We start from the raw sequence: 12387 nt of genomic DNA on the forward strand, positions 1-12387 counted from the left end.
TTGCCGGGCTTGAAGATACAGCTCTCTCTAGAACGGTATTGAGAACATCTATCTATTTATGTCAGAACATATTCACCAAAAGATTAGATTTCCACCCAGATCTCAGAATAGGAAAGTCATATTATTGGATATAAAGAGTCAAAGCCATCGGTTAAATACCACGCTCATTTAAAAGCCAACAGGCACTAATATTTGGGAATAAATAGGGAGTGAAGTTTCCTCTACTGATACTTCAAAGACTTTGCAACATCTGGAATCTAGTTCTATACAGGGTATTCCACTAAGAAGTAAGAATAAAACGATTTTAATAGGACAAACAAGATTCAGATTTCTTACAATATGTTCTCCCTAGGGGGAAACAAATAACACAATGCATCTGACGAACCTTTCTGCACTTCAGCTGCATTAATTAACATTTAGTCATGGATTCCGTCTTGAGCCAGATGAACTCAGTGCTACAGCTGTTTTCATTGAGGGGAAAAAAAATCACGTCTTAGATTCCCAGCATTTCTAACCCTGGGAAAATGTTTTATTGACTGCTCTTGTGCCAGCATTATTGATATGCATTACATATTACTCACTCAAGTAAATTTACACCCACCCTGGATTGTGATTAAATCACTATCAATATCACATAAACTAGGTCAGCCAGAGCCAATGTCATAAAAACCACATTTCTAACTACCTCTTTCTAACATCAGGGGATAAGTAAAGGCTGAAAAACTGATCAATGAAGTAGACCATGGGTGTGGAGAAATTGTTCCTGGATGTGTCAAAGATTTATGTGGAGATCAGGTACACGGAGGGGGATGAGTATTGATGTATGACTAGGAAGGAAAAAAAGAACAGATGTTGAAGAAATTTAACTTCAGGGTCTGATACCTTGGCAGAAATGGTCTCAAGTCTACAAGCCAAACATGTGGAAGTGGTTTGTTGGAAGCAAAGCTGAGATTGAGAACTATAATACTTGGTCAGTTGCTGAAGGAGTTTTGATTTGTTTTCTTTTGTTTTTATTGCAAAGGCTCCTTTGAGACACGAAGTTGTATGAGGAGATATGACAGTGAATCAGGTGGACAAAGCAATCTGCCTCTAACACCTTGTCAAATTTCATTTAACAGAACCACTGTAACATCAAATTTGTCTGCAATATTCCCATACAAGCACTGTGTCACACAACATCAAATTTGTCTCCACACTCTGGATTCTTGTGGACAAATGAAAACCAATAGTCGTGTGCCCATGAGTGTGTATGTGCATGCGTGTGTGTACGTTTGCACCAGTATACAAACCTTGGCATCATTATCTGTGTAAATACTAACAAAATTTGATACTTGCCTCATCATATTAATATTCTCAGCCACTACTGAAGAAAAAAGCCTTCTGACCAGTCTTTTTCTTTACCGACATGAAATGGCAATAATTTAGTCAAACCAGTAAAATATCCTACCTGGAACTACTTCAAAAAAGAATTTCCCTGGGCTCTCTTCATTGCAGGGATGTTCAAGGACTTTATTTCCAGGCAGAAAAATAGTTCCCTGTGAATACAAATGCCCAAAACATCAACATCATCAGATAGCAAACACCACAAGTCATCATCATCATCAACTATCCAAGGTGGGTCTATAACCTGGTATACAATAATATGCACTAGACTTCTTCATATTCGCAGTTAACCAACTATCATGTACTGGCATCATATTCATTTAACATCCAACAAATATTTACTGAACATCCAATATGTATAAGATACTGTGTTAGTTGCCGGATTCATTTTAAGCACCAATTTATTAAATGCCCTCTCTGTGTCATAAATTCTACTAAGCATGCTACCAAATATAATTTTAATTCTTAGATCAAAGTTATGAGGTGGGTATTAATTTCTCTGTTTTAGAGCTGTGAAAACCAAGGAGACATTAAATAACTTAACCAAAGCTACCTTAAGTCTTCTCTTGATTATCCCTTCTCTCTTCTATCCACTAGATTCTCTCTCTTTAGTGGAACATTACCACCAGTACAAAGGCCTATTTATGGAGGTTTGGGTGGTACAAATAGTTGACATGCTTGGAGTCTACCCAGAGGTGCCTTGGAATAAAGGCCAGGTGATCTACTGCTCCAAAATCAGCCATCGAAAACCCTGTGGAGCACAGTTCTACTCTAACCCACACGTAGTTGCCATGAGTCAGAATCAACTTGACAGAAAATTTTGTTGTTGTTGTTTGTGTTTTGTGGAGGCTTATTTAGAAGTCTATCCCATTAAAAAATTTACCTTGACCCCACCTCCTGCTCCAGCTATCATTCTATTATTCTCCTTGCCTAGCAAAGTCTTATTTACACTGAATCTTATTTCCTCACATATAAGTCTGGTTTGCACACCGATGAATCCACTTAAATGACTCTTACCAGCTGCATGCTTGACAGTTTTCAGACATCGCCTAATCTTACTCCCCAGTAGCGTTCAACACTGTTGACCACTCTTTCTTGAAGCACCTTCTTTCTTTGGCTTCTTAGTTCCCTTCATTTAACAGAAGCACTGCAACATCAACCACTCCATCCACTACAGCTTTTTTGTGGGCTCATCCTTCTCTAACTGGTGTTTAAATATTAGAGTTTTTCAAAACTTTACCCAAGGATTCCTTCTCATCTGAACTTTCTTTCTCTAAGCTATCTCATCCTATGGCTTCTATAACCAACTCTAAGTCAATGAATATCAGATTTAGGTATCTAACCCAGAAATTCCCCCTGAGCATCAGACCTTTATATCAATAGTTCACTTGACATTTCTACTTCATATCCAAAAGGAGTCTTAAACTCAATGTGCCCAAATTAAAATGCAACTGAATCTGGTCCTCTTTATGTATTCCCTAACTCACTGAATGACACCATCTTCCAATCAGTTGCAAAAGCAAGAAATATCCAAGTTGTTCTTAACAACCTTCATTCTCTCTCTATTAGCACAGCCAATGCAACAGGTCCTTAACAGTCTTCAATCTTCACTTCTCTTTTTCTCTACTACCACCACATCCCAGTTCAAATAACTGTTATATATTGTCTGGACTGTTTCAAATGCCCTTTACTGATCTCCCCCATGATATTCTACCACCTTTCAATAATTTTTTTTTTCATATCACAGCCAAAGTGATCTTCACAAACAGAAATTTATCTTGCAATGCTCCTACTTAAAGATCTTCAATGACTTTTACTTGTCCTGGGATAAAACACTGGGTGGTCTCTAAGCTCAGTTTTTCACTCTTACTCTCTGTGATCCATCCAACTCTCCTTTTATAAATGGCACCATGTACCCATTATTCCTTAGGACCACATGCTTTCTCTGGTTAATTTCTACTCAATTTTCAGATCAACTACATCTAAAATATACTTGCATAAGTTGTATTTTTCCTGGACAAATTTGCTACCCTTTGTAATTACTTTGCGTAATGTCCATCTCCCTCATTAAATTATGGGGGAGCAAGTATAATCTGTGTTTTGATCCCTAATTTGCCATGAATGCCTAACATTTTGCCTGGCATATAGTAAATGTATTGATGAGTGCACGAGTACTGCTAATGTAGTAAAGCCCACGTACAAAACCAAGAATGCTGGATTCAAAAACCTATGCTCTTATCCACTATATTAAATTTTCCATTTTTCCCAGCTTGAAGAAATACTTAGCTCAAGTAGTATTTTACTCAACTTTCATCCCACCCGGTTTGACACAGAAATTATAGTCATCAAATCTGAGTCTACTTCTGAGCTTAGTGTGATAAAACATGGCTCTCCCCAAATAAAACCCAAGGAATTATAGGTTAGAAGCATCTCTCTCCCTCTACGCCTTACAAGGTGAGATGTTTGAAGTACTGCTTTTGCTTTCTTCCTCTAGGAAGTACTTTTTCTTCCTTCTCATCATATTTAGTGTCTTCTAGACATTAGACTTAATTTTTCTTACTGGTATGCTTTTAATAATATTTAAAAATTACTAAATACTTTGGAAATATCTATCATAATTAAGAACTTCCTTTTATATATAGCATTAATCTAGTTGGTTTCCATACAAGATGATAAAATCAGTTCATTCAATTAAAAGAGTTTCTTTTACTTATTGCAATGATTTAGTGGTTTACCTCATTTTAGAATTTTTCTTAGTTTTAGAACATCACATCTTGCCATCCAGATAGAAACAATGTTTATTTTATGTATCCATGTATGTATATATTATATATATACATATATATATACATGCATGTGTGTATTTATTTCTATGCCTTCGGACTCTATTAAACTGTACATGTACATGTAAGTTAAATTTAAGCCACTCTCCTGAATAAAAAAATACCTCTATGAGATCCCAAACTGTCTCATTTGGTAATTATGGTAACAAAAAGACACAGAGTAAAATTATCCTTTGTTGTCTTTTTCATACATGTCAAATAGATACCTTCGGCTAAAACTTTTATTTTCATTTTCAAATATGACATTACAAAGGGCTTCTATTTTGACAATTTTCCCAAAAAAAACTGTGATATAAAACTAATAGTTTAAATATCAGTAGATAATATTTAGGGCAGGCTAAATTTTTTTTTTTTATATACTGTAATTGGAAGCCCTGGTGGCGTAGTGGGTAAGAGCTATGGCTGCTAACCAAAAGGTCAGCAGTTTGAATCCACCATGCGCTACTTGGAAACACTATGTGGCAATTCTACTCTGTCCTATAGGGTCACTATGAGTCTGAATTGACTCACAGCAATGGGTTTGGTTTTTGATTTATACTGTAATTGGAGCCCTGGTGACGCAGTGGTTAAGAGATTGGCTGCTAACCAAAATGTCAGCAGTTCGAACCTACCAGCTGCTTCTTGGAAACCCTAAGGGGGCAGTTCTACTCTGTCCTATAGGGTATCTATGAATCGGAATCAACTCCACTGCACCACTTTTTTTTTTTAATACTGCAATAAAAAAGGAGCCCTGGTAGTACAGTGGTTAAGCATTCAACTGCTAACTAAAAGTCAGTGGTTCAAACCCACCAGCCTGTCCACAAGAGAAAGATATGGTGGTCTGCTTCTGTAAAGATTATAGCTTTGGAAACCCTATGGGGCAGTTCTACTCTGTCTTACAGGGTATCTATGAGTCAGAATTAACTTGAAGGCAACAGGTGTATATATTATATTTGAGAAACATTTACTGTGGATAACCCAGTAGGTGAAATAAAGTCATTTAACTGCAGCAGCTAACTTGATCACCTTGTAGAGAAACCATATAGTTAAAGCCCATAACAAAGGAAGCATCTTAATTGTGATAGTTATTTTCGAAGTGTTTAGCAATGTTTATGTTGTTAGAATATGCTGGTAAACAAAAATATCTATAATTTTCTCACCATAGATTACCAGTATTAACATTACCTACTTCTTCCCGTATCTTAAATGCACTTCTGTATATTTGTACATCAATATATATAGTAATTTTAACAAAAATCAGAATGAACACTTACTTACAATCTGCTTTAAAACTTAAACGTATTGTTATGTGAATGTAGTAATTTACATCATTTTTAAAAGCTGAATAATATAATACACAGACATTCTTTATCATCTTCTATTATCATAAATTATTTACAGTTTTTTGTAAGTATTATCATAAAGGACATTTCAGTGAAAATCAATGAAGCTAAATCTTTGAGCTCTTCTTTAATTTATTCCTTTAGGACAAATAGCTAAGAGAGAAATCAGTGGTCAAAACAAGGTACTGTGTTTGTGCAGGTTTGGTTAATTCTTCTAAAGTTGCTCTTAATGAGCTAAACAAACAAGCAAACAACTTATAAGTAAATATAACTCAAGTACCCAATCAAATTCAGAAGCACTATCATACATCAGATATTTCTAGAACTATCCCATGTGATGTGAGGTGTGTGAAAGAAATAAATAATAAACTCCAAACTGTTCACTCTCAACATGAGAATAACACAGTACACAGTTATAGAACAAGTAAGTGCCAAAGTATGTAGAACTATGTAACATATACATATAGTTATAAAAATCCTCACAATGGGACCAATAAACATTACAAAAAGAGAAAAAATTTGAAGTTGTCAACGATTTCATTTTACTTGAATCCACAATCAATGCCCATGGGAACAGAAGTCAAGAAATCAAACGACATATTGCATTGGGCAAATCTGCTGCAAAAGATCTCTTTAAAGTATTAAAAAGCAAAGATGTCCCTTTGGAGACTAAGGTGCACCTACCCAAGCCATAGTATTTTCAGTCACCTCAGATACAGGTAAAACCTCGACAGTAAATTAGGAAGACCAAAGAAGAATTGATGCCTTTGAATTACGGTGTTGGTGAAGAATATTGAATATACCATGGGCTGCCAGAAGAACGAACAAATCTGTCTTGGAAGAAGTACAGCCAGAAAGCTCCTTGGATGCAAGGATGGCAAGACTTCATCTCAAGTACTTTGGGCATGTTATCAGGAGGGACCAGTCCCCGGAGAAGGACATCATACTTGGTAAAGTAAAGGGTCAGTGAAAAAAAAGGAAGACCCTCATACAAGAGGAACTGACACAATGACGGCAACAATGGGCTCAAACACAGCAATGATAGTGAGGATGGCGAGGGACTGGGCAGAGTTTCATTCTGTTGTACATAGGGTCACTATGAGTCAGAGCCAATTCGAGGGCACTAACAACAACAAATATATAACAAATACATATACATATACACACACACATATATGTATGCAGTTCTAAGAAGAGAGAGTCATAAGGGTAGTCATAAGGAAATATGAGGAAAAAGTTTTTTTTAAGGAAGGTAAAATTTTAAGATTTAGAGACGATAGCTTTCCAAAGTGGAGGAATAGAATGAACAAAAGCAGGAATTAGAGTGATATGTACAGGGAACATTAGAACAGGTAGAAGATTTATGTGGAGGAATAATTAGGAATTAAAGACTTTTTGTTATGTGACGTGTATACTGTGAAAAGTCTAACCTTAGGCAGAGGATGTTGTGGTTGGCATCCATAGCAACCAAGAACCAGAGTAGGTTCTTGAGCAAAGCAGTTGGAGATTTAGAAATACTAGCCTCCTGGCAGTTTGTTAAAAACCAGTTGCTATCAAGTCAATTCTGGCTCATGGCAACCCCACATATGTCAGAATAGAACTGTGCTCCATAAGGTTTTCGATGACTGATTTTTTTTAGAAGTAGATTGCCAGGCCTTTCTTCCAAAGCACCTCTGGGTGGACGCCAATCTTCAACCTTTTGTTAGCAGCAGAAAGCATAAACCATTTGCACCACCGAGGGACTCCAGCAGTTTGTTACCAGGAAGCAACTATTTTGACGTAAGATGGAAAGGCAAGACCTACACAAAGGGTTATCAATTGAAATGGCAGTAAATCTGCACTAACCAAAAAATCCAAACCAATGCCACTGCCGTTGAGTCAATTCTGACTCATAGCAACTCTACAAGGACAGTGTAGAACTACCCCATAGAATTTCCAAGGAGTACCTGGCGGATTCGAACAGTAGGCCTTTTGGTTAGCAGCCATAGCTCTTAACCACTGCACCACCAGGGTTTCCAGATTTGCACTAGGGATGCATTATCAGAGCTAAATTTTTAAGAAATATGTAAATAAGCTGGTTATAGCTTAAATAAAGGCAACAAAGGAGAAAGAAAAATAGAAAAATGAGTTCAATTCTTCTCTTCTGCATATTTAGAAGAAAGGGAATGCCTCTTATTGGAAAGGGGTATTAGAAGATTCGAACTCTAAGAAGTTCATGCACTTGGGCCAAAATCATGTAACATTCTTTAATTCTACCTTGTTGGATAGTCTCTATTTGCCCCTCCAGACCTTCTCTCTACTCTTCACTCTATTCTGTACCCCAGGCTATTAGTCACTATGAATTTTGTCAACCAGCCTCTCTTGCCTTCTTCAGGTTGAGTTTGGCCAATGAGAGGACATGGCAGGAGATCAGAGGGCCATAAGAGAGAAAGAAGACAAGAGATTTATTTACCTGGCTCCCTACCTAGGGGGCCATTGGCTACACAGCGCTACTTGTATTGTTTACCTTAGGCCACATCTACAAATTGCCTTTCCTGCAGCTAGAGGCTTCCCCTGGAATTCCAGTAGAGCTAAGGGTTATAATCATTTACTGTGTTTTTACCCCAGAGTGCTTTCCCTATCTGTTGGATTCTGTTAATCCTTCTAACACTGCTGTCTTAGTCATTTGGTGCTGCTATAACAGAGATACCACAAGTGGATAGCTTTAACAAAGAAAAATTTGTTTTCTCATAGTCTAGTAGGTTATAAGTCCAAATTCAGGGCATCGACTCCAGGGAAAGGTTTTCTCTCTCTGTCGGCTCTGGAGGAAGTCCTTGTCCTCAATCTTCCCCTGGTCGAGGAGCTTCTCAAACACAGCGACCCTGTGTCCAAAGGATGGACTCTGCTCCTGGTGCTGCTTCCTTGGTAGTATGAGTTCTGCTACTCTCTGCTTGCTTCCCTTTCCTTTTATCTCTTGAGAGATAAAAGGTGGTCCAGGCCACATCCCTAGGAAACTCCCTTTACATTGGATCATGGAGATGACCTGAGTAATGGTGGTGTTACAATCCCACCCTAATCCTCTTGACATAAAATTACAATCACAAAATGGAGGACAACCACACAATACTGGGAATTGTGGCCTAACCAAGTTGATGCATGCATTTTGTGGGGGGGGGGGGGATATAATTCAATCCATGACGACCACAAATGTTTTGTTCATTACCCTCCTTCAATTAGCTTAAATTAAGTGGTTACTTTTTCTTATTTGGACCCTGAGTGATAAAACAAGTGAAAATGCTCTGAGTTAACTAAGAAAGGATATATTATCCCTTGATGTTCAATATGCTCCATTCCAAATTTTAGACAATCAGAGAGAAGAGGCCCAAGTATAAGAAGGGGATGTAACTTTTTGCTAGATCAGTATATATGGCAATAATTACAAAGCAATAATTATTCAGCATATTCAGAATGGAACTGTATATGTTTTACCATATTATAGAATATCCCCTTAGTAAAGAACCATTAATACTTCAAAACAGGGTAATATGAGAAACTCAAAATCTTTTACTCTTTGGCAGCCAAGAGTTGGCAAAAGCAACACAATTCAGGACTGCACAATATTTTTTAAGCTAAATTGCTGTTAAAAAGGAAACTCATCTCTAGTTAATATCAGATCATTGAGCCAAAGCCACCAGATGTTGGGGTATAGCTCGATGCTGCTGAAAATAGCCGCTGTAATCTTATTCTCCGGACTTCGGATTGGAAACACGTATGTATGTGCAGCAGCTTTGACAGTTTCACAAGCACAGTGATGAGATCATTTCTAAGATGAACAGCGAGTTCGAGAAGCAGATGGAACTAGGTAAAGTCTCAGCTTGACAATATATGTGAATTTTTCATGAGATTGGACACAAGTGTGAAAATAAGATCAACGTAGCGTAAACATTATTTAACAGTTTTTATTAGAGTAACACAAGTTAGTTAGATTTTATTTTTGTTTTTTATCAACTAATTTCACTAATTCATTCAACAAATATTTATTAAACAAACACCCGGCATTCCAGGCCCTGTTGTTGGTACAGAGAATAGAATGGGGCACATTGCCCTTCACTCTTGAATCTTAGAATCTTTCAGGGAACACAGGACATTGAAGAAAGAACTATAATAAGGCCCTGTCGTGAAAAGGAAACAGAGGATACTATACCCTCATGAAAGATAGAAAATTATATCTACCAGCGCTCTGGCTATATAACAATCTACCAATACAATGTAGTTTGTGGTTAAGAAAATCTATTCTGGAGCTGAACTGTGTCTAAGTTCAAATTCCAACTTTACCATCTCTAGCCATGTGACCTCAGGCAGCCCGCTACAGTCAGCATTCCTCAGTTTCTTCATCCTGAAAGCGGGATAAAAATAGAACCTACTTCATAACGCCACTGTGAGCTAATACATGTGGACTTCCCAGAAAAATACCTGGTACCTAGCATTTATTCATTGCTTTTAAAATTATAAAAACATTTCTCATATCCCAAAAACCTCAAAGATATTTTGGGTACATTTTTTTTTCTAATCCCGTAAGAATAAGATTATTCTAGTAAATATTCAGTATATATCTGCTAGTATTATTATCTAGCTAAGTACACAGGAAGATGAACTAACTAGAATATTTGAAGTGAGTTTTTACTAACTATCCATTTTGCAAGACTAGACTAACCAAAATAAGTAGGCTTCTAATCAGCAATCAAAATAAAAAATATCAATAGCAAAGTGATGATGTTGAAAATTGCTAACATTCTTGACTATTACTTTACTAAACACTGGACATGCTGTTAGTTCATGAATTCACCCATTGACTCTATAATGTAGGTTTTTCTCATTTTACAGATGAGGAAAACGAGGTGCAAGGAGCACTAAGCAGAGTTCTAGGCCCAGGAGATTTCAAATACACATTTGTTTGAACAAAAAAATGAGTGAGTGACCTCACCTGCAGACATAGCCTCTGCTACATAGATTTTCTCTTTAGTTATTAACCCAATTTGTGTTCCTATTTCTAATCATTAACTGCCATTTTAAACAGTGTGAAGAAATTTTACAAATAGTTACCAAGCTCTACCTAGCCTCTGAAATCAGTTACCCAGATTCCTGGGCCCCATACTCCAAATCTCTATTTTACTGGTGTTTCCAGAGAGGAAAGAAAGAAGGGGAAACTTGCAAATTGGTATCATTTAAAATTCACCCAGGTAATTTTGATGTAATGAGCCCTGGTGGCACGATGGTTGAATGCTCCATAATCGGGAGGTCAGCTGTTCAAACCCACCAGTAGCTCTGTGGGAGAAAAGACTTGGCCATCTGTCCCCATAAATAGATTACACCTAGGAAACCCTGTGGAGGCAGTTCTACTCTGTCCTGTAGGGTCACTATGAATCAGAATTGACTCAACACCACACAACAATTTGCATGTGCAAACTGAGGAACAAGGACCTAAGCATTGGTATAAAGTGCCTTATAGAAAAAATAGCATTAATAAAGCTGTGCAATATAGAACGAACTATTTTTCTTCAACTAATAAAATGCACAAAAACAAGTAATACAAGTAATATTTTCAAACTGTTATTTAAATCAACAATGACAAACGTAATTGCAGACTATTTTATAATTACCGAATAAATAAAAACAAATTTTCTATACAGATTTCTCGTCTTGCTCTTCTATACTATAAACTGCCAATCTAGCACTTGAGTAGCTGTCACTTTGGGTTAATTTTAATTTTAAAATAGCATTTGCATGATATTATTACATACATTCAGATCCTAGAAGGCTAACAAAGCAGCATTAATTGTGATGGAGAAAACGATGCCTGTGCTTAGATATAATTCATTTAAAGGCTTTTAACCCTTTCTTTTCTGACATGGGCTCTCTTATTTCATCTGAACTTTCCCTCTGGACAAAACAAGACGATGAATTCCTTCCCTGATGAAGTCCTTCTCCATGAAAGTTTTCCCTGGGAACATACCCATCACCATTTTAGCTACATTTGAGTCACCCCTAGACTAACCAAAAAGGCAAGGTAAGCACAATGCTCATCTTGCTTACCAAATCATCGGCAGTGAACAATCTCAGGTTTTTCCACTACATCAAAGATTCTGCTTCTAGGTATGGCTGGCATCTCTCTCTCTCTCCTCACAGTACCCTCCTAGAGAATCCAAGCCTCTTTTCAAATTTACAGCCCCTGACAGGGATGGATTACCCAGTAATTACTAATCTGTAGTGAACAACTTCAGATGTTTTTCACCATGTGGTGGAAGACATGTGAAGTTGTTCACTACAGATTAGTAAGTAAGCACAAGTAAGCCTGTGCTTACCTTGCTTATATGTCAAGACGTTTTTGATTAATTGAACAATGGAGAAATTCCTTGACTGAGTGGGTTAAAAACACAGATTGAATATGTGAAAGAAGATATTATTAATTCTAAAACCAAACTTTGGTGATCACAGACTCTCATTTTGGAAGGGATCTTAGAAGTTACCTTTCTCTAATATGTCTTATCTAATATATAATATTAGACCCACTGTAATATCACTGGCATTCAGCATTTGCCTAAAATGTCTCACTACCTTCCTTAAGGTAGCCTATGCTGTTTGAAAGACTGTAATTGGGAGATGGAAAAAAAAAAGAAACCTTCCAAATTTTGACAGAAAATCTATCTACCAACAATTTCCACTCCAAGTTCTTCCCTTAGGAGTGAAATTCCATGCCATTTCTGAATCATGACTGCTAACATCTACTGAGGCTTACTATGTTCCAGCACTGTGCTGAACGTTTTAATCTTCAAAGCCATGTGTGGAGGTGCAATTATAAC

The 12387-nt window shown here is 37.0% G+C and overlaps 1 protein-coding gene across 9 annotated transcripts in view; it reads right to left on the minus strand.

The window, feature by feature from the left end:
• ARHGAP24 (Rho GTPase activating protein 24) overlaps positions 1-12387 on the minus strand; it is a 703232-nt gene that overhangs the window by 312349 nt on the left and 378496 nt on the right. For all 9 annotated transcript variants that reach the window (XM_049885808.1, XM_049885804.1, XM_049885803.1 and 6 more), the window contains one exon: positions 1448-1535. In XM_049885808.1, coding sequence (XP_049741765.1) covers positions 1448-1535 — 88 coding nt within the window. The remainder of the gene's footprint in view (positions 1-1447; positions 1536-12387) is intronic.

Source organism: Elephas maximus, chromosome 5 (genome assembly GCF_024166365.1).
Source record: "Elephas maximus indicus isolate mEleMax1 chromosome 5, mEleMax1 primary haplotype, whole genome shotgun sequence".
In the NCBI taxonomy this organism is placed as follows: domain Eukaryota; kingdom Metazoa; phylum Chordata; class Mammalia; order Proboscidea; family Elephantidae; genus Elephas; species Elephas maximus.